The 22049-nt window shown below is 43.1% G+C and overlaps 1 protein-coding gene across 1 annotated transcript; it reads left to right on the forward strand.

Annotated features, from left to right (window-relative positions):
• Nucleotides 1-6375: 6375 nt before the first annotated feature.
• On the forward strand, nucleotides 6376-19015 carry tgoln2 (trans-golgi network protein 2). Its single transcript, XM_002932550.5, has 4 exons — nucleotides 6376-6484; nucleotides 11160-12199; nucleotides 15595-15678; nucleotides 16465-19015. Exons 1-4 carry the CDS (start codon nucleotides 6415-6417, stop codon nucleotides 16468-16470), a joined length of 1200 nt encoding a protein of 399 aa, XP_002932596.1. The 5' UTR covers nucleotides 6376-6414; the 3' UTR covers nucleotides 16471-19015.
• The last annotated feature ends 3034 nt before the right edge of the window (nucleotides 19016-22049 follow it).

The following is a 22049-nucleotide window of genomic DNA, read 5'->3' on the forward strand; positions in this document are numbered from 1 at the left end:
CTAAGCAGAGCAACATCACATGGCTTTCCTTTTTTTAACTTTATTTAATACAGACTGAGTTTAGTTTAGCCAAAAATGAAGAGTAGGTGGTTCCGTTGTTTTAAATATATTATATTAGCAGTGCAAAATTTAGGATGACCAGATCACTTGAAAATTCTGGGACATGTCTTATAAATACATATTGCAGGGCAGCGCTGATTGCAAGCAGTGGATATTTTAGACGTGTCCCTGAATTGTCAAGTGATTTGGTCACCCTAACTGGTAATACATTCAAAAAAATATATTGTAAACTGCAAGAGTGCTTAGCAGTCTGAGCAATTTTACAATAATTTGTTTTTAGGGTTTACAGTTCCTTTAGCACCGCTATTGACAAGGCCTATAAAACACCCCTAATTGACACGATGATGGGGCATGGCCAGGGGCCATGATGTTGCATGGTTTGGGCATAGGCAAAATAACTCTAATATTCCAGTGGGCTGACACCTCTAGAGAGAGGAAAGGCCTTTTTGGACTTTTGGGCTCTCCTGCTTCACCTAAGGGGTTTTTCCTGGCAGTTTTCGGGTTCCTAAGCATACAGTCCGTATCATATACTATGTTACTATGCATGCCATGAAATGCTAGGGGGCTACAGAGTTTTATGACATTTTTGTGGGCAGCTTTGTGTCATGACATGTTTTGGGGTGCGTCATTTAATACTAGACTGTACCATAAATTGCTGAGGCCACAATATGTAGCAGCCATTTACCCGGCTCCCTCCTACCTAGCTAGTACCTCTTCTCTGCCCCAATGTGTCGCCGCGCAATGCTGCAGAACGCACTGACGTCACTGCATTACGCGGTGACACGCTGTGGCAGAGCAGAACCCCAACATTTACTGAATCCCGTGTCCGTGTTTCTCCCAGCAGGAAGCAGGCCACTGAATGAGGGGGTTTTTCCCTACAGGAAGGTGGGGTGCTACCTTGTTAGTTAAACATCTTGCTCCCCCCCCCCCAAATGCTGCATTGACAGAGAAAATCTTCTCCAGGCATTTGCACAACATAACATCCCAAAAATGTTCATATTGGGAAACTGCCAGCGAGCCCAATGTCACACATTCCCCCAATACAGAGGCACAAACCTCTTTATCACAATTCTCTTTTTGTATACAATTCTGAACACTGAGATTTTAACCATCTTCTCCTTTCAGTAAAACTCTATATTTGTATTGCTGACTCTACAAGTAAATAAGCACAAAATTCAACTTGCAAAAGTATTGGGCTCCTATTCCATTACTAACATATCCTACATTTGAAGACTTATATATCAAAATTCGAATAACTGATTTGCTCCCCCTGATTTGTTCCTCCAGAATCATTTCTCATGAAATAATTTCTTTATAATCAGCCAATAGCAGGCCCACACTTCATTCTTCATTTTAAATATTGTATTGCTCTTTCATGTTTTTTTGCACTACAAATAGGATATGTGCAGTGTGCATGGAAATTCGTTGATGTTTTTTTTCCAAACTTTAGTCCGACCCCCCAACAGTCTGAGGGACCGTGAACTGGCCCCCTGTTTGAAAAGTTTGAGGACCCCTGATGTATATTAATGTCATTGTGTGACATGAAATGCTGGTGCCCTTGTGATTTTTTTACTCCTTATACTGCCATTGTAACTATGTAAAACAGGGTTGTGTTTTTGTTACATGTCCTTGGTATTTCGGTGGTGTGGCTACAACATGAGCATGGCCACATTTTCTACACAACAAATTATTTTGTCTCCCTTTCTATCTTCAACTAACAAAACCAAGCACTTTTTAAACAACAAGAACAGCTAGGGTCACTGGCAGGGTTGGACTTGGCAGGGGGCAGGGGGGCCGTGGCACCCCCAGAATTCCCTCCCCCCAGTTTTGGGAGTCGCGGCTAACTGCGGAGGTGACAGAGGGGTGGGCAGCTTCAGGGTGCTCTCTTTGGCCGCAAAAGGTGGGCGTGGTCAAAACATTTTTCAGAGCACCGCAAATCCTCCCTGTCCTGGCCCCCCCAACCAAAGAGTGATTATAGTCACAGGGAGACGCCTAACAACTTAGCATCCCCAATAACTTTCCTTGTTCTTTAAACTAGGATGAGAAATAAAGAATAATAATACAAAATAATAATAAGGGAGGAACTTTTATTGGTATTGCAAAAGCACTGGAAAGACAAGGCAGTTTAATCAATTTGAGAGTCTGGTACAGAGTACTTCTTAGGGCTCTGGCACACGGGGAGATTAGTTGCCTGCAACAAAACTCCCTGTTCGCGGGCGACTAATCTCCCCGAGTTGCCTTCACCTGCCATCCCGCCAGTGGGATGGCACACGCGGCGGCGCGATTTCGCGCAAATCGGCGAAAAAGCCTCCCAAGGCCACTTCGACAATTTGCGTGAAATCGCGCTGCCGCGTGTGCCATCCCACCGGCGACTTACATTTTCGCCGGTGGGATGGCAGGTGAAGGCAACTCAGGGAGATAAGTCGCCCGCGAACAGGGAGTTTTGTCGCGGGCGACTAATCTCCCCGTGTGCCAGAGCCCTTAGATGTAGGACATTACCCTACAACAATCACTTATGATAATTTAATTCATTGTAACATAGCTGAAGCAGCCAAACATTGTTAGAATTTTCGGCTGTTAAGAGATAGTAGTGGGAGGGCCCTGCTCTAAAGGGTGTACAGTCTTAAAAATATCCTGCTACATTCCTTCCAATTAGGAACTCTTCATTTACTATAAACCAGTTTTTCCAGAAGTTCTAAACTGGCAAGATCGAGAAAAGCGGCAATGAAAACCAGGCAGAGTATTTATGCCACATATAGCAGCTAGGCTTGCCATCTGTCTGTTTTTTGTGGCTCTCTGGGTCAAAACTGCCTGGTTTTTCCAAAGCATGACACCCCCTTCCATTCCATGCCACCTGCTCCACCATCCTGTCTGGACTTCCCTGCTTCAAAAAGGCACAACACTAACAGCAGCCTAGCAAACTGTACACAAAGCACCCTATGTTAAAAGCCCCATATTCATACTTGTAGCTGTCTGTAGTTGTCATAAAATGCAATTATGCCATTACACAATTTGCCACAGCAGGCATTCTTGCAGCTATTGGTTATGACTAGGGTTGCCACCTTTTCTGGGAAAAAATACCCGCCTTTCTACTGTATGTAGCCAAGTGGCAACCCTAGCTATGACAAGATTGTTATCCCTCTCTGCTTTCCTCAGCCTATAAAAGACTTTGGTTGTCTCAGCTGTGGTCACTTAAAGTGGTTGTTCACCTTTCAATTAACGTTTACATAGACATTTGTAATTGGTTTCCATTCTCTATTTTTTGTGGCTTTTCAGTTATTTAGATTTTAGCTCAGCAGCTCTCCAGTTTCGAATTCAGTGGCTATCTGGTTGCTAGGGTCTTGTTTACCAGGCAGTGGGTTGAATGAGAGGCTGGAATATGAACAGCAGAGTGGCTGAATAGAAATATAAAGAACAAAAGTAACAATAATAAAATTGTTAGCTCACAGACCAACAGATTTTAGGCTCAGTGAACCCTGTATAAAACCTACAGTATACAGCAGAGGTAGAATAGCCACCTTTGCCCCTGCGGGAAGCTGGCAGTGACATCACGGGACAATGGTGTCGCAGGGGCGGAGCGGTGATGTCTGTGGGCTATGATGCACCGATCGCCAAAAACCAGGCAGGCAGTTTGGTCTGAACAGCCCTTTTGAAACCTGGGCTATCAGGGTCAATACCGGAAGGGTGGAAACCCTAAGCAGAGGAAAGCAAATAATTCAAAAACATTAAAAAATACATAATGAAGACCTGTTGCAAAATTACTATTAATAAGACATTCATAGACAAACATATTAAAAGTCACCCCTTTAAAGCCAAAATGGAAAGTGGTATATGTAAAGTATGATGATTCTCAAAGCCTAAATCTGTATTTCATTGGTCATTATTTATCAGGCCTATTTGGACCTTTGTGTTTTTGAAATGCCAGGGCCTATCTTAGGCTGATGCCACACGTGGCATTTTTACGCTGCGTTTTTTCTCAGCCTAAAAACGCAGCACAAGCCACACAGCCCCTTACTATGGCGTTTTTCAGCCTAGTACTAGTGACGTAGCAAATCCCGTTTCCATGGTGCTAATAGTGCAAAATAGGAAAAAACGTGGCGTATTTCCGCTAGATCTGGCAGCTGCCTTTGTGTATACATAGGAATAGCTTGCTTTGCAAATACTGGCGTATTTCGGCCAACGCTTGAAAAATCCGTGCTAAGGCGTTTTCTAGCGTATTTCCGCATTGTGTGGTTTGCTTCGAGTCTTTTCAAGTTATTTCTATGGATGATGATATCAGGCGTTTTTCAGCCGCCGAGAGAATTAGAAAATACGCAGCGGAAAAACGCCTCGTGTGGCATCAGCCTTAAACTCATTCTAGACCTGATATGGCCCTGTTGTTTTAGGTAGGGATGCACCGAATCCAGTATTCGGTTTGGGATTCGGCCTTTTTCAGCAGGATTCGGCCCCATCCACGCCTCTGGCTGAACCAAATCTGAATCCAAATCCTTAAAATCATGTGACTGTTTGTCAGAAGTTTAAATTTTTTCACCGTGCACAAAGTGTGATTCTCTTTAAACCTTCCATTTCCTAATTTCCAAATTTGGATTCGGTATTTGGACAAATCTTTCACAAACGATCCTAAAATTGTGGATTTGGTGCATCCCAAGTGTTAGGGTCACTGAAAATCAGTATTTAATACTATTCTGTGTGCAAGAGGCCACCAACAAAACCCTTTCTTTTAACCTCAGCCTTAGGCAATCTGTGACCCTGTCATGAACTACAAACTATATTTATCATGCTGTGTAAAAAGCAGTGTACAGCGTTACCAGCGATGTTGCCCAGGGCAACCAATCAGCAATTACATTTCAACAGTTAGAAAACCAAAGCAAAGCATCTGATTGGCTGCTATGAGCAACTTATACCCCTTAGGGTCATGTGTACTAAGATTGGAGATAAATATCACTAGTGATGTTGCCCATAGCAATAAATCAGCATTTAGATTTGAACTGTCACCTAAAAGTCAGAAATCAAGAGCAAGATCTGATTGGTTGCTACTGGCAACATCACCAGTAATATTTATCTCCAATCTTAGTAGTCTTCAAATATTAATTGAATACTGGTGTAGGGATCCCCAGACTTGAGCCCCTTAGATGGGTTCCCGTTAGGCACTAGAGGTTGGATTTTTTGAGTTAGACACCTAAAGGTGGTCCTAGGTAGGATCACTTGGTGGGAGTACCGTGGGTAACCCAACAGGAGAGAGGTTCTCTAAGACTGAAGTTAAGGAGACAGTGCCCTGATGAATGTGTTCCACTCCTGGAGAGGTCTGCCCTGAATAAAGAGATTCATCTCGTTCACTATACCCACTTGTGTCTGTCTCTTTCCTATCAAGGGATCACCTACTGGCCGGTAAGCAAATACCCCAAGGGAGGGGCAAGGTGCAGGGAGTTGTGTGGAGTCCCAGTCAAGGATTAACGTACAATATCAAGTTCCCAGGGTTGTGAGTTATGGTCTCACAGTATCACCCCTGGGTGGAGGCCCACCATTGAACTGTACAGCACCTGTCCCCCATAGTAAGCGGGGCTCAGGACTCCTATAGCCAGGGGCGGCCAAGCCGACCGGCACCCTAGGCAACCCGGTCGGCCAACTCAGCCCACCTCCCCGCGCATGCGCATGCCAAAGCACAGGAGGCAGTGCAGGGGGGGGGACGATTAGATCGGTCATTGCCTCCGCCGCTAATGACAAGCGGCAGAGGCAATGACAAAGTAGCACTAGGGGTAGGCAGGAGAGGCTCCTGCCTGGCGCCCCTCAATCGTTGCGCCCTAGGCAGCTGCCTCTTCTGCCTACCCCTAGTTCTGGCCCTTCCTGTAGCGCCAAAGTAATAGCAAGTAGCAGCACTGCCAACTAAAGTGGGCTACACTGGGAAATGGAGGGACTAAGGTTACCAAACTCAAAAGTTGTCAAGCGGGTCACTAATCCAACATCACCCAAACTGATCCCTATACCTGTGCCCAGGCCTTGTAAATAAGTGTCCACTCCGTCACAGAGAAATTAAATCTTCAAATACATCTATAAGGTATATATCTCATTTAGTGAAAGTTATATATATTAGCCAAGAATAGGTTTTTTACATAATTGCCATAGTTATGCATGACTAGGTGTAATAGCAGCAGCAGCAGCAGCAGCAGCAGCAATAACATGAGCAGTTCCAAATCATGCCAAGGCCGGCCATATTAGTACACTCACCGTCGAACATTCAAACGCCGGCGATACATCCGTAGCACTGACTTCATTCAAGGTGTAGAAAGATGGCGGCGCGGATACAGGAAAGCGGAAATACCTATTTTTTTTTTATCTCACTTATTTCCTGTAACGATGGCGACTAAGGCGTCTTGGTTGTTGCTTCTGCTCCTTGTTTCGCTGAGCGCTGCGGATAATGGCGAAGGTGAGATGCTTTAGGCTTCAGCTGTGGGGTTTTACCTGCTGGTTTTGGGTGGGTTTAGATGCCTCAAGGCAAAGCTTTATGGGACTGATGCGTGTACCTTCCGCCTTCCGCCCACCAGTCTCTGTCACTATCGTCATTGGCTCCCGGCCTAGATACACTCTCACAGCATTCGGGCTTCTTGTTATTGTGGGAATGAAATAGGTTGTGTGGGGTTTCCCTTGTGCTCATTCTCTTTTCTCTTATGTGTTTGCTAATGGCACCTGTATTCTAACTGGCACTTCCTTTACCAATTAATGGTATCTCATAGAACTATAAACTGGTTTTACACAACCTTGGCTCACAGCAATGAGAGGTTATGCCTTAATGGCACAGTAAAGGTGCCTGTCACCCACATTATTATTATTAATAATCAAGCAATCAATAACTGATACAAGAGGTGAAGCACATATAAAAAGATATGTAATAAAAGTCCTTCAGAAATTAAGCATGTAACCCAAATTTTTTAATTAAATCATCCATACCTGTTATAAATAGACTTAAAAATCTGAGCTGTCAATCATATATTGCCTGCCCCGCCTCTATGCCTCCGGCATAGAGGCGGGGCAGGCAATATATGATTAACAGCTCAGATTTTTAATTACAATTACTTTAACTTTCCATTCAGCACTTCCTAGATATCACCTAGATGGCAGATTTTGGGGTGAAACAAAGCTTGCCTTAAAGGAACAGTAACACCAAAAAAGTGTTTTAAAGTAATTGAAATATAATGTACTGTGGCCCTGCACTGGTACAACTGGGGTGTTTGTTTCAGGAACACTACTATAGTTTATATAAATACGCTGCTGTGTAGCCATGGGGGCAGCCATTCAAGCTGGAAAAAAGGAGAAAAGGCACAGGTTACATAGCAGATAACAGATAAGACACCATTGTATTCTACAGGGTTTATCTGTTATCTGCTATATAACCTGTGCCTTTTCTTCTTTTGAATGGCTGCCCCCATGGCTACACACCAGGGTTTATATAAACTTTAGTAGTGTTTCTGAAGCAAACACAAAACTTTTACCAGTGCAAGGCAGCAGTACATTATAGTTTAATTTCTTTGAAATATATACATTTTTTGGTGTTACTGTTCCTTTAAAGGAACAGTAACACCAAAAAATGAAAGTGTATAAAAGTAACTAAAATATAATGTGCTGCTGCCCTGCACTGGTAAAAGTTGTGTGTTTGCTTCAGAAAGTCTACTATAATTTATATAAATAAGCTGCTATGTAGCCATGGGGGCAGCCATTCAAAGGAGAAAAGGCACAGGCACATAGCAGATAACAGATAAAACACTATTGTATTCTACAGAACTGATCTGTTATCTGCTATGTAACCTGTGCCTTTTCTCCTTTTTTCCAGCTTGAATGGCTGCCCCCGTGGCTACACAGCAGCTTATTATATAAATTATAGTAGTGTTACTGTAGCAAACACACTAATTTTACCAGCGCAGGGAAACAGTGCATTATATTTTTATTACTTTAAAGCTCTTTTATTTTTTGGTGTTACTGTTCCTTTAATAAGCAATTCCAGTATGTCTTGTTAGAAATGGTCAACTCAGCAATTATCAGTAAAACTGGTGTGTTTGCTACAGTAACACTACTATAGTTTATATAAAAAGCTGCTGTGTAGCCATGGGGTCAGCCATTCAAAGGAGAAAAGGCACAGGCACATAGCAGATAACGGATAAGTTCTGTAGAATACAATAGTGTTTTATCTGTTATCTGCTATGTGCCTGTGCCTTTTCTACAGCTTGAATGGCTGCCCCCATGGCTACACAGCAGCTTATTATATAAATTATAGTAGTGTTACTGTAGCAAACATACCAGTTTTACCAGTGCAGGGCAACAGTGCATTATATTTTTATTACTCTAAAGCTCTTTCATTTTTTGGTGTTACTGTTCCTTTAATAACAGTGTTCATAAAATGGCGGCTTTCTGCTTGCCGTGACTGTAAATTCCAAGACTGAAGGGAAAAAAAATTATATAGTGTAAGTAAAGTTTATTTTGCTCAACTAACATGATAGAAAATGATTTGGAATTATTTCTTAGTGTGACAGGTCCCCTTTAATCGCCTTAGCAGAGGCACATCTGAACCTTAATAGCAATGTCATGGTTAAAACATGGCACCTAGAGAATGGTGTTTTAACCCCCTGGGGCCCACCACGCTACTCAGGAAAACAGGCAGCAAATAGGGCACTATACCCCCTTTCCACTTTATTGCAGTGAATCTGTTGGTATTGAACATTCTATTTTCCTTTTAATTAGATGTTTTTTTTATCTCAAGCTCTAAAAGGGCTGAAACTGAAAGTAAAGCCAAATTCTACTTCCTGGTTCTAAGGATACAGTGAAAACAAACAACCAGTCCACTGAGAATCACACCCTCTCTATATAAACAGATTTACCCCAGCTGCAGCCTTTGTTAGGCATAAGGATTAGCACATCATTGTCTGGAAGGTTTCTTATTGATTATTTTTTTTTTCTATAACCGCTATGTAAAAATAAGGAAATTGGTATGACTCTCGGGCTAATGTCGCAATCACAGATGCCATTTCCCCACTAGAAGCTAGCATCTACTTGTTAGTTACTTGGCCCAATTCAGCCTCAGAGTGGCAATCTGGCATCTTACAGCAGCTTCTTTGCCAGAATCCACAAAGACAGTCACTGTTTAGGGTGAAGACACACAGAGCAACTTAATAGCAGCTACTTGTCACGGCTACTAAACTCCAGAAATACCCTGCCATAGACAATACTGAGAATTGCCTCTGCTAAAACACAGAGACAGTTATAAGTAAACGATCAGCATTGTCTATTTCTGTAGCTATTTCTGTAGTAGCTGCTACTAGTGTGTCTTCACCCTTATTGGGCCTGTGTTTGGCTCTTTGGCCTCTGTGTTCCTGAATTTTCAGGGCCTGTTTGGTATCTCAATCCGGGCCTGGCCCACTGTTTGCCTGCTTTGACATAAATTGGATGCATCTATCCCTAAAGGTCCCCATACACGGGCCGATAGTAGCTGCTGATATCGGTCCCTTGGACAAATTCGGCAGCTTATCGGCCCATGTAGGGGCAGAAACGAGGGGCCTGCCTGGCCAGATATCGATCGGCCCGGTTAGAAAATTCAGTCGGATCGGGGACCGCATCGGCTCGTTGATGCGGTCCTAGAACCGACTTCCCCATTGCTGCCCACATAATCCGATCGTTTGGCCCCAGGGCCAAGCGATTGTTTTTTTTTTTTACCTAAACGCTCCCCGATATCGCCCACCCATAGGTGGGGATATCGGGTGAAGATCCGCTCGCTTGGCAATGTGCTTGTGTATGGGGATTTTTAGCAGATAAAAATGGTAGGGGGTTGAATCAGTGTTTTCCAACACCTGCCTCAGTACATTTGCTCTAATGTTTGATTTGATCCCTGAACTGGAATTTAAAATGGGGCATTTGAGCTTTTCTCTCCAGTCTTACAGTAGACTGATTCTAGAATCATTGGCCCACACTGACTTTGGCTACAAAAACTCTAGGACTAATGGGGCTAGTACGTTTTACGTTTATTTTGGGAAAACAAAACATATAGTCAGTTTAATGCTTATGTAGAACTTTGTATCCTAGATTTTAACAGTCTGTGGGTCACAGCTTGTTTTGACTGCAGTAGTCCCTCTCAGTGAGAACTTCCCATGTTGCCTGATGCATTCATAAATGGAGAAATAGTTTACATTGGAAGATGGTAGTGTGCTCAGCTGGAAACACTTTGACCTGATGGTATCAGTGTTGCACTTATTTGTGGATAGGTGGTAGACAAATAGTTGTCCTAAAAGCAGAAAAGCAGTGGCACCTTGTAGCACAACTGCACCATCTTCCAACAATAATAAGCATAGGAGCACACCAGGCATGCTCGAGGGGCATACAAATAGCAGCATGGTACAGCACTGGCCAAGGTTAAGGGGCTAAACTACATGGGAGATATCGGTCAGATTTCGTCTGTATATATGAGCTTTATTGGGATATGTCTCAGTTCACAGTGTTTTAGTAGGGACATTGCTGCAATTGAGTGCAGGAGTTTCTAGTTTTTAATTGCCTTTAATTGGATAAATATGATTTACCTAATCAATTAACATAGTAACACAATTAAATGTTAAAAATAAAAGAAAACTGCCCACATAGCTGACCTACATTAGGCAAACAAAGACGAGATGTATGCCTTTTGTATGAAAAGAAGCCCTTATCCCCCCTTCTATTTATTGTAATATATGGAAAGCAGTGGTGCCTAAAAGTGTTTTTTTTTCTGCCATCATATTAGGTTTGTTGCAGTAAGCCACATGCATTACTCACATTGGACTAGGCTTAGTGCAGCCCTTCAGTAGACTTGAGTATTGTTTTCATGTGTACTCTAGCCTATGGCCCCAGCCCAGATTGTAGGAAGGAAGAAGTACTGTACCGCTCTGTAGCCACACCATTACTGCTAGTACCGTGGGCTGGGGTGGCTTAGTCTGTTTTTTTACTAATACCGGCACTTTCTTAATGATTTTCTTATCACTTTAAATCAAGGGTTACAAACAGTAAGCTCTTTTAATAAAATTCATTTAGGGTAAATCCTGGTCAGATCTTCATCTGCATTAATCTATTCATTTCTGTCCTATAATTAGAAACTAATACTGAAGACAAACAGAACTCCAATACAGGGAACAAATCCAATGATCCACAGAAAAACAAGAGTACTGTGCATGTTGATGATAAAAGCACTGTGCAAAAGACTTCAGACCCAGATGCTGGTTCTACTAAGTCCTTATCTAGTGCTGTCAAATTAGTCCCGACTAAGGAGAAATCCTCTGATCCTGTTGCTGGAAAGCAGGAAACTGTGGATGGTGGCGCGGGTAGTGTGACTAACGTGAGCAGTGTACAAAGTAAGGCAAAAAATGTGCCATCATCACAGAATGCACAGAATGCTACAAAGGCTGAGGATGAACCTATAAAATCACAGGCACAGTCTGAAGTTACTAAAGATGCAGCCACAGCACAGAAAAAAGATAATCTGAAGGATTCAACAACTGCACAGGATAAGGTAGAAGGTAACTCAAAGCCCCCTAATAAGGCTGTACCCATTGAATCTGAAATAAACCCTAATCCCAAGGTTAATGAAAAAACAAATGATTCACAGACTAAAAATACTCTTCCCATGGCAGCAAAGGGCTCTGCACCTTCACAGAATGATCCTAAAGGCAGTGAAACAGAGAAAATAACAGCGTCGAAAAATACTAAACCTGCCTCCAAGGGTACAGGAGCAACTGATTCAGACAATCCAGTTAAATCTCCAAAGGATTTAGAAGAATCACAAAATGAAAAAAATGATAAAGGCAAGGAATTACTTGAACCTAATGAAGACGCTGAAGTAACCAACGATGGTGAGAACCCTAACGAAGAAAATCCTGATGAGATTCCAGACCAGGGCTTGGAGGGCCCAGTAAATCCAGAGATCACAGAATTTGAAGGTGATGAAGATGATGAACCAGAACTACCCAAGGAAACTGAAAAAACAGGAAAAGATAAGCAGGAAGATGGGAATGTGAAAACTCAAGCCGATCCTTTGCCCCAGGATAAATCAGAAAGCAGCCATTTTTTTGCTTACCTGGTGACTTCCGCTATCCTTGTTGCCGTACTTTATGTTGCTTATCACAACAAGCGAAAGGTAATTCACTGTGTTGTCAATCAATTTTGGCTTAAAAAAAAAGGACTTTTGCAAGCTCATAAAAATCCACTTGTTTTAAGGAGTAGTTCACCTTGAAGCCTATGGGAAATTACTGTGGCAGTGGGATAGTAGGTATAGTAGGGAGAGATGGTGCCTATAGTAGCAGTGGGATAATAGCCTCTGGGAAGGGACTGTGGCTGTGGGATGGCAGGTATAGTAGGGAGAGATGGTGCCTATAGTAGCAGTGGGGGGATAATAGCCTCTGGGAAGGGACTGTGGCTGTGGGATAGCAGGTATAGTAGGGAGAGATGGTGCCCATAGTAGCAGTGGGGGGATAATAGCCTCTGGGAAGGGACTGTGGCTGTGGGATAGCAGGTATAGTAGGGAGAGATGGTGCCTATAGTAGCAGTGGGGGGATAATAGCCTCTGGGAAGGGACTGTGGCTGTGGGATAGCAGGTATAGTTGGGAGAGATGGTGCCCATAGTAGCAGTGGGATAATAGCCTCTGGGAAGGGACTGTGGCTGTGGGATAGCAGGTATAGTAGGGAGAGATGGTGCCTATAGTAGCAGTGGGGGGATAATAGCCTCTGGGAAGGGACTGTGGCTGTGGGATAGCAGGTATAGTAGGGAGAGATGGTGCCCATAGTAGCAGTGGGGGGATAATAGCCTCTGGGAAGGGACTGGCTGTGGGATAGCAGGTATAGTAGGGAGAGATGGTGCCTATAGTAGCAGTGGGGGGATAATAGCTTCTGGGAAGGGACTGGGGCTGTGGGATAGCAGGTATAGTAGGGAGAGATGGTGCCTATAGTAGCAGTGGGGGGATAATAGCCTCTGGGAAGGGACTGGGGCTGTGGGATAGCAGGTATAGTAGGGAGAGATGGTGCCTATAGTAGCAGTGGGGGGATAATAGCCCCTGGGAAGGGGCTGTGGGATAGCAGGTATAGTAGGGAGAGATGGTGCCTATAGTAGCAGTGAGATAATAGCCTCTGGGAAGGGACTGGGGCTGTGGGATAGCAGGTATAGTAGGGAGAGATGGTGCCTATAGTAGCAGTGGGGGGATAATAGCCTCTGGGAAGGGACTGGGACTGTGGGATAGCAGGTATAGTAGGGAGAGATGGTGCCTATAGTAGCAGTGGGATAATTTTGAGCCATAAAGCATGTGTTGTAGCAGGGACACAATCATTCATATGCCTTATAATGGACAGGTGTTTTGGGGTGCATTTTTGTCACTCCCCTGAGAGGCAATATTGTGCTGACTGCATTATGCCCATGTGCAGTTAGTCTGCACATGGGCATAATGCACCCCCAAACAATGTAGGTCTCTCTAAAAATATATTGCATCAAAAACCCTGCTTCATCTAAATAAACCGTTTTCATAAAAATGTACTTTTTTAGTAGGACAGCAGGGAAAATAAGTATAGAACGTGTCTACGTTTTTCTCAGTAAATAGAATTCTGATGGGGCTATTGACATGAAATTTACACCAGATGTCTGTAACAACCCAAGTAATCCACACGTACAAATAAATCGAAACAAATGAGTCCATACATTATGTGTAGTAAAGTGGAATGACACAGGGAATAAGTATTAAACACGCTGAACACTGAAATGTATTTAATACTTAGTAGAAAAGCCTTTGTTGGGAATGACGGCATTAAGGCGCCCCCTGTAGGAGAAACTAGTGGCATGTATTGTTCAGGTGGGACTTTGGCCCATTCTGCCACACAAACTGTTCAAATCTTGAAGGTTCCAGGGGCCTCTTCTATGAACTCTGATCTTCAGTTCCTTCCATAGATTTTCATTATTCCAAATGTAATGCAGCAAACTTTAAACGAGCATCAACATGCTTTTTCTTCCGCAGTGGAGCCTTGCGCTGTGAGCATGCATAGAGGCCATGTCGGTTGAGTGCATTACTTATTGTTTTCTTTGAAACTACTGTCCCTGCTAATTCAAGGTCTTTCTGAAGCTCACTGCGAGTGATCCTTGGCTCTTCCAATTATTCTTTTGCCTCCTCTGTCAGAAATCTTGCGAGGAGCACCAGGTCGTGGCCGGTTTAGGGTGAAATGATGTTCTTTCCACTTCCGGATTATGGCCCCAATGGTGCTCATTGGAACATTCAGAAGCTTAGAAATACGTCTGTAACCAATGCCATCAGTATGTTTTGCAACAATAAGGTTGCGAAGGTCTTGTGACCTCATGTGATGCTTCTTGTGTGACACCTTGGTAATGAGAAACCTTTTTATAGGCCATCAGTTAGGACTAAATCAACTGATATTAATTTGCACTGATAGGGGGCAGGATTGCTTTCTAAATACTGACAGATTTCAGCAGATTTCTTGGCTTTCCATACCTTACTGCACCTCCTTTTCTTCATGTGGTCAATACCCTGTGTCATCCCACTTCATTTATGGACTTATTTGTTTTGTTTTCTTTGTACGTGTGGATTACTTGGTTGTTACCGACATCTGGTGTAAATTTCTTGCCAATAAGCCCATTAGAAATATATATTACGAGAAAAACGATATGTTTAATAGTCCTTTTCCATGTTGTATGTGCTATTGGGTAATCCTAAATAGAAAATTGCTATTTTAAGAATGAAGGGCCGCCCCCTGGGATCATAGGATTCACAGTGCACACAAACAAGCCAAGGCACACATACATGCTAGGCCCCATCAGCCAATGAATGGGCAGAGGGAGCACACAGCCCATCACTAAATGGTGGCTGAAGGGATATAAAAGGGCAATATTTACTGATACAGGTATAGGACCCATTATCCAGAATGCTCGGGACCAAGGGTATTCCGGATAAGGGGTCTTTCCGTAATTTGGATCTCCATACCTTAAGTCTACTAAAAAAATTAATAAAACATAAATTAAACCCAATAGGATTGTTTTGCATCCAATAAGGGTTATTTATATTTTAGTTGGGATCAATTACAAGGCACTGTTTTATTAAAACAGAGAAAAAGGAAATCAGTTTTAAAATTCTGGATTATTTGATTAAAATGGAGTCTATGGGAGACAGGCTTTCCGTAATTCGGAGCTTTCTGGATAACGGGTTTCCGGATAAGGGATCCCATACCTGTATGTATGTATGTGTATATATATATATATGTGTATATATGTGTGTATATATATATATATATATATATATATATATATATATATATATATATATATATATATATATATATATATTCCAGTTTGGCGAGATTCTTTAATAAGTCACTTAACACATTATAAACTGTCTATCTGTTGGTTAGGTATTCATTCTGGCAGTAAAGTTTTCCTTTAAGGCTGAATTACAGGGTGATGATGCTCAGAAATGTAGTTTCTTAATTTCATTACAACACTTATACAGACTCTCTGAAATTATTTCTCTTTATTTTTCCAAGATTATTGCTTTTGCTTTGGAAGGAAGGCGTGCCAAGGGTGGAAGAAGGCCAAATTCTGGGGATTACCAGCGGCTGGAACACAAGGTGAGATGTCTACATTTCACAGCTCGGCAGTTGCTCTACAATTTTCATATTTCAAGGATAAGAGGGTAGAACTTTTTGGCGCAAATAGCAGTGAACTCACGGGTGGGGGTCATATTTTTGTACTTTTAGGCCAACTGCAAAATGTAAACGTAAGAGTGTTTTGTTGTTTCAGAACGAATTGACTTTCTCTTTAGGCATCTGTGCCAATACACAAACCCGACGATGAAAGATCCAAAAACCGTACAAAAAAACAGTTCTGTTGTAGTAGCATTGCCTGTATTATACTAAATGTTTATTTAAAGGAGAAGGAAAGGGATAATCATTGTGGGGGGTGCCAAAATATTTGGCTTCCACTGTAATTTTAATCACTTGCCTGTGCTGATGCCCCTGTTTTCAGAAAAGTGCATAGTCCAGGGTTTTCTGTATGGCTTTTCTACGTTCCAGGCTGTGTGTGCGCATGGGCAGTAGAACGAGAAGTTTTGACTTTACTGAAAAGACTTATTATATGGTGCTCCTACAGTAGTACCCCAGGCCGGTGCCGATGCAACCAGAAACATGTGTCCAGGAAGTGATTGTAGGGGGGGTGTCTTACATTTTGGCACTCCCCAGTGATTATCCCATAAAGGTGTGAGCTGTCTAAGGAGAACTTCATTCTACTTTAATTAAAGTGATTCTCCCCTAATTTGCCCAATGGTTTTATCTCTTCTGGTAACCTATCCCAGCCAGCTATTACTTCTGTGTTGCACTTTATATTTAGACTGTTTTTTTTTTTTTATTGTCTTGCAGATCTGATCTCCATTTCCTGCCGTCCAGACCACAAAATGCCACTTTCCTAAGGCACAGAGGGACCTGCCCACTGGTGACATGGTTCCTTGTATTTGCACTGTGGAGATGAAAGAACCTCTTATTTCTCTCCCCTTCTACAACCACTCCAATCTCCATCTGATGTTCCATTCCTTTGTAACCTAATGCCACGGCATACTGAGGAAAGCACTACCATCCTGATCCATGGCCAGGGAATGGAGACTCATTAGCCACACCATCTATGTTATGTAGAGTAGACTACACTTTTCTGCTTATTTGTTGGACTGTCACTTTTAATGTAATGCAAAACTTTTCCTAAAACACTTTAGACTGTGAGAACATAGGAGCTTTGTTAAAGGAGAACTACGGCTAAAGCTTCCTGCCCTTCTGTGTATGCCAGATATGGGACTGCTCTACGGCATCTGAAATCCCTTTGGAGTTTCTCACCCACCACCTCTGCTGCAAAGTAACTTATTTTCTCTGTTCTGAGTCGGTGAGGGTTACGTGCTTATGTGCCATGGGGGATACGCCAAGGCGCGTGCACAGTAGGTACGTTTGGTAGATAGCAGGGAGAGTTCTTTGGAGGAAATGGTGGTGAGTTGGAAATATTAGGGGGACTACATTAGCTTCTGTACATTATGCCAGCAGCTGTAGAAATGAAATGTAAGATGTGGGCAGAAAAGAAGGTTTAGTTGCCTCTTTCCAAGCTGATACATGGTACTTACATTATTAAAACAATATTGTTGGTTATAGGGGAAAGGTTGCATTACATACATAAATAGCCAAATTCAGGGATATGGATCGGTTAGCACTTTAGGGATTACTGAATATAATGAGTTTAAACTTGATCTGCAGGTTGTTGTGTCTGAAAAGAGGACTATTGAGCCAGTGAGTGCAAACATGGGGGAGTGTGAGTCTTCTGAACCACATACAGGACTTAAGGGAATGCCACTAAAGTTTTCCTGCCAGTCAGGAAAGTGCTTACCAAACTGACCCATTTATCATGTCAGATGAAAGTGTCAGTTTATCAGAACACCATTCTGCTCCATGTGGTGTTAGAGCCCAGTGCAGCTGTTGAGTTCTAACACCCTTCAGAAGCATTAAGCCCTGACACAAATTGCAAGGGATTCCCAACCAATTAAATAGCTCTCTTTCTGCACTGGGAGAAAGAAATGTTTAATTGAGACCCCCAGTGTGACTTTGTGCTTGATATCTCTGTTATCTCTCAGTGTGTCTGGTCATAGCCTGCCACTTTGCCATTTCATTTATTGGATGTTCCCGATGCCAGCTCCGGTCATAGTGATTCCCTGCAATCACAGTCTGTTTTGTTCTATGCAGTTAATCCGTTGCAAGAGGCAATGGGTAGTCATGAGACTCTCTGTGGCTACTCCCCCGAACAAATCGGAGTCCCCACTAAGCACCAGCTCCTCCAAAGTGAGAGGCAAGTATCACATGGAAACTTGCAGTAATGGATGTCACTCGACAGGACCCAGTGCTTGGTGGCAATTCATATTTACTATGAATGAAGGAAGGGACAGTTAGGAGACTTTTATTCCATTCCAAATTTCTTCAGATCTGTCTGCCATTACCTTTACATGTTTGATCATATATGTTTGTCCCTTTTAAGTTGCTCTTTTTTTGTTTAATTGTAACCCCTGGGGCTTATTTTGATCGGTTCTATTTGTTTATGTTTATATTTAAGAAAAAATTAATATATTTTGTGTTGGGGTGGTAGGGCTTTTTTTTTAGGAGGGGGGGGGGGAGAGATCTGGTTTGGGTCAAAATTACTGAGAGCAGTTGATCATATTTTTGAAGCATAAAAACAAATTAAACTGCCCAGGGATTGAAGCTGCAAAAGTGCCAGTTGCCCTACATTGTTACTAGCCATAGGCCAAGGCACTGTCTGCAGTGGTAGCAATGGATTGCTGGTGTGGACTTACCCCTCGTTTTCTTCATTAGCCCAAAACAGGCCTGCTACTCTTGCTTGCAGCCTTGGCTGTGTCTTTTCTGTGTTCTGCAGTGTGTTGGGCATGAGGTTGTTCAGGATTAGGCCCCCAGCCCTGCCCAGGAGAACACACACAAGATAATGTGAACATTTTAGGTCTGTCATGTGCTACATATGAACTAACCCCTTTCAGGGCTAGGAGCAAGGCAATAGATATGTATGGGCATTGATTTCATTGAATGAGTAACATGATTATATAAAATCCAGTGTAGTCAACAGCTGGAACGTCGTAGGTTGTGAGGGTACAGCTCCCAGCATCCCCTGTTGCTTTAAGGAACAGGGTGATAATTAACGTCCCTGATTAAGAAGGTTCCAGCTATATAACGTTCTTAGCACGTGTAGGATTTAGAGCACAGGCCACAGGAATTCCATAGAAGCGATTGACTTGATGTCAGTGCCTGCACGCAGTGTGCTTCAATCCCTTTATTTGGGAATAGTGGGGAGATTATGTTTCATGAAATTATTGTAATGTGACAACTGCAAAAAAACACAAAAGGAAATAAATATGAAATGTATTTGCACCCGTGACATGCTGTGCCGTATTCATTCCTATATCTGTCTGGCTCTGAGGTCTGTAACGATCATGGCCGATACTTTAGTGGGGGGGGGGGGGGGGTTGGAATGGGCTTATCCTCCTATATGGGGGATAGGAGCTCCGGAGCAACATTTAATAAGTTGACAAGTTACATGGAAATTTTAACTTGTCCTTTAATCAGTGAAAACATAAACACAGTTAGTCTTTCCCATACATAGCTTGCTTGCTTGCATAAGCCAGGACCCCAGCAACCTGTGTGTTACCTGCTTAATGGCATGGTAGAATAAAATATTGTCTATACCCTTTGCTATATCCTAGTCCACCAGCAGATGGCAGCATATCACTAGCCATACTATTGCATTAATTGGTTGCTAATGAAACCAGCACAGCATTAAAGGGGCTCTAAACACAAGATAAAAGTAAGTTGCTAAAGTATTAGGACTGTTCTGAATACATTTACATTTTTTTCAAGTTCAGATCGAGTTTAAGTGTGTGTACCTATCCTAGGGGCTTTATAGGAGAAGGTAATGAGAAAACTAAGTAAGCTTTATTAGAAAGGTTTATGTAAATACAGCCATAAGCACTCACAGAAACGCTGCACTGAGTCCTCTATCAAAAGAAACACAGGATTTCTTGTTTCCTTTTGTGTATACTTGTTCTTTCGTATCAGACTTCCTCCCTCAGAAAAATCCTTCATTCCCAGGGCCAGAGTCTGCACAGCTCTCTCCCTTCTCCTGCTCCCCCCTCCCATAAGAAGAAGAGCCCAGAACATAACAAAGTATATATGGAATGGTGATATTGGTTTTACTAATGGTGCAGCGGGTATGTCAGACAGTGCAGCTCCTGGCTCATAGGTAATAAAAACAAGCTGATGCAAACAGTTGCTGGTGATTATGGCTTCAGACTTTCCCTCCTCCCTATGCCTGTGTGTATGGCTGCGCCGCTCCCTGTGTGGGAAGCAAATCAATACTCTCTCCTCTGACACACTGTTTCCTTAAGGACTGACTCTCCAGGCATAATGCTTCCCTTCCTTGTTCTACCCACTCACAGGTCAGCAGCCAGCTATAAAGCTGCTATACAAATACAAGCCTAATAACCTGCATTTTTCTCTTGCACAAATACACAGGAGCATGGCGGGGGTATACTGTGTGACTTTCCCACACGAGGCGGCAGCTCCCAGGCCATAGGTGCTGGCTGTAGGGCGCCCAACTAAGGGCAAGTGAAGCTGCAGGGAGAAGTGAGACAGGGCTGCGGCCAGGGTGTGTGTGTCAGTGCCTGGAAAGCAAACACGCATAGGATGATAGCATGGGTAGATCCATTATGTTTAAAGTGCAATCGAAAAAAAAAGGGTAAATCCTTTTCGCTAATAAACTTATTTCACTTGTAAAGTGAGAGTGCAAGGAGTGTGTGACCTGCTAAGGCCACCGTTGTCTTGCTTGAGCAGTTTTTGGGCAGGGTTCCACCTGTCACCCATCCATGTGAATGACCCAGTGGTAACAGGCAGATTTTAGGTCTCTCTCTGATTGGCCCAGGCCATGGCCAGATATTCCCCTGATACCCCATCTGTTTTTCCTTTTTTTTCTGGATCTGTGATTTGAGACAAAGCCAGGGGCCATTGGGGCTTGTTGTTCCTTATGAAAAATCCTCGTGTCTATTCATGGGTACATATTTTAGTCTCCAAAGAAACCTCTGCTGAGCAATGCAGTATGGCCCCTACATGAATAAATCCCCCCTGAAGCAAAAGGCCAGCTCTGTGTAAGCTTCTCCTATAGAAGTTATCAGCCACTGAAAAGTCAATGCAATAACAGGATTTTGGTAATATTTTGCCACGTTTAGGTTATTTCCATCAGTGTCAGCTGTTTCATCATCCCTGTGACTTTGACAGAGCTTTACAAAGAGGCATTTCTAGCAATAGTAAATGTTAATACTTGGGCACTTTATTAACAGGGTCCTTTAATTTGTAATGTGCTCCAACCAGCAGGCTAAACAGAGCTCCAGTCAGGCTGGTCAGCAGGGCATGCAGGAGCCACGAGGTGGATTTTGATGCCATTTTGCCAGTTGTGATGTGCCAGCTGGCTGACAAGGGGGCAGTGCTAGATTCAGGGGATGGTCAGGCTCTGCCCCCCTGGGTCGCAGAATTAACCAAATTGCCCCAGGCTACACACCAGGGTTTCCTGCAGTAGTTGTGAGTGGTGTGCAGGTTTGGTGAGGTCCCAGTAGCCGTACTACCTACTCCCCACTGGTACATATCCCTGCACTCTGTACCCTAAAGTGCTCATTTCTCAGCTCCTGCAATGAGACGCTAAGGCTCACTATAAGAGTCCAATGTATTCTGCCTATAGATACATTACTAGTAACAAAACGTAAAATAAACTCACATAAAGTCCAGTCACAGCAGTGGTTTCCTCAGGAAGAAAAGCCCAATTTGATGGCACAGTCCTTGATCTTTGTTGGAGAAGGGATCAAAGGAAATAACCCAGAGTATAATTTTTCCAGCTAACGACTGAATTCCTTTTCACCCTCACCTTGAGACGCTGAAAGGAGGGCAATAGCTGCTAAGCTGACTAGCTATCAAAGGCATCATCACTAGGGTGTTGGCTAACGTGATAGCACTTATCAATATCCTGATGGTAACTGTTCTCATGGCAGCCATATGCAGGCAGATTTAAGCAGCTGGTTCTAGTCCTTCAGCATCTTATCTGCCTATGAATGGGGCCCTCCAATAGGTCTCCCCCAAAAATTGGCCAGATGTCAATCAGCCAGGCTTAATTTTTCTGTCAGATCAAGGACCACATTGGCTAAAGAAGTGCTGTCCAACTGGTGCCCCACAGGACGCATGCAGCCCGCAACCCACTTTGTGTGCCCCCACCTGGCTGCTGTGACTGCTTACCTTTGTGTAAGCTTTAAATGGTATCAGAACCATACTCTGCCTGCCCTATGCTGCCTGTGTGTGCCATACTCTGCCTGCCCTATGCTGCCTGTGTGTGCCATAGTCTGCCTGCCCTATGCTGCCTGTGTGTACCATAG

Source organism: Xenopus tropicalis, chromosome 3 (genome assembly GCF_000004195.4).
Source record: "Xenopus tropicalis strain Nigerian chromosome 3, UCB_Xtro_10.0, whole genome shotgun sequence".
Lineage (NCBI taxonomy): Eukaryota > Metazoa > Chordata > Amphibia > Anura > Pipidae > Xenopus > Xenopus tropicalis.

What these genes read in the sequence shown, in the direction of transcription:
- tgoln2 (XM_002932550.5), top strand. Translation starts at nt 6,415, where the DNA reads ATGGCGACTAAGGCGTCTTGGTTGTTGCTTCTGCTCCTTGTTTCGCTG. An exon ending in CGCTGCGGATAATGGCGAAG is followed by an intron (nt 6,485 to 11,159) that starts GTGAGATGCTTT and finishes TCCTATAATTAG; the next exon opens with AAACTAATACTGAAGACAAA. An exon ending in CTTATCACAACAAGCGAAAG is followed by an intron (nt 12,200 to 15,594) that starts GTAATTCACTGT and finishes TATTTTTCCAAG; the next exon opens with ATTATTGCTTTTGCTTTGGA.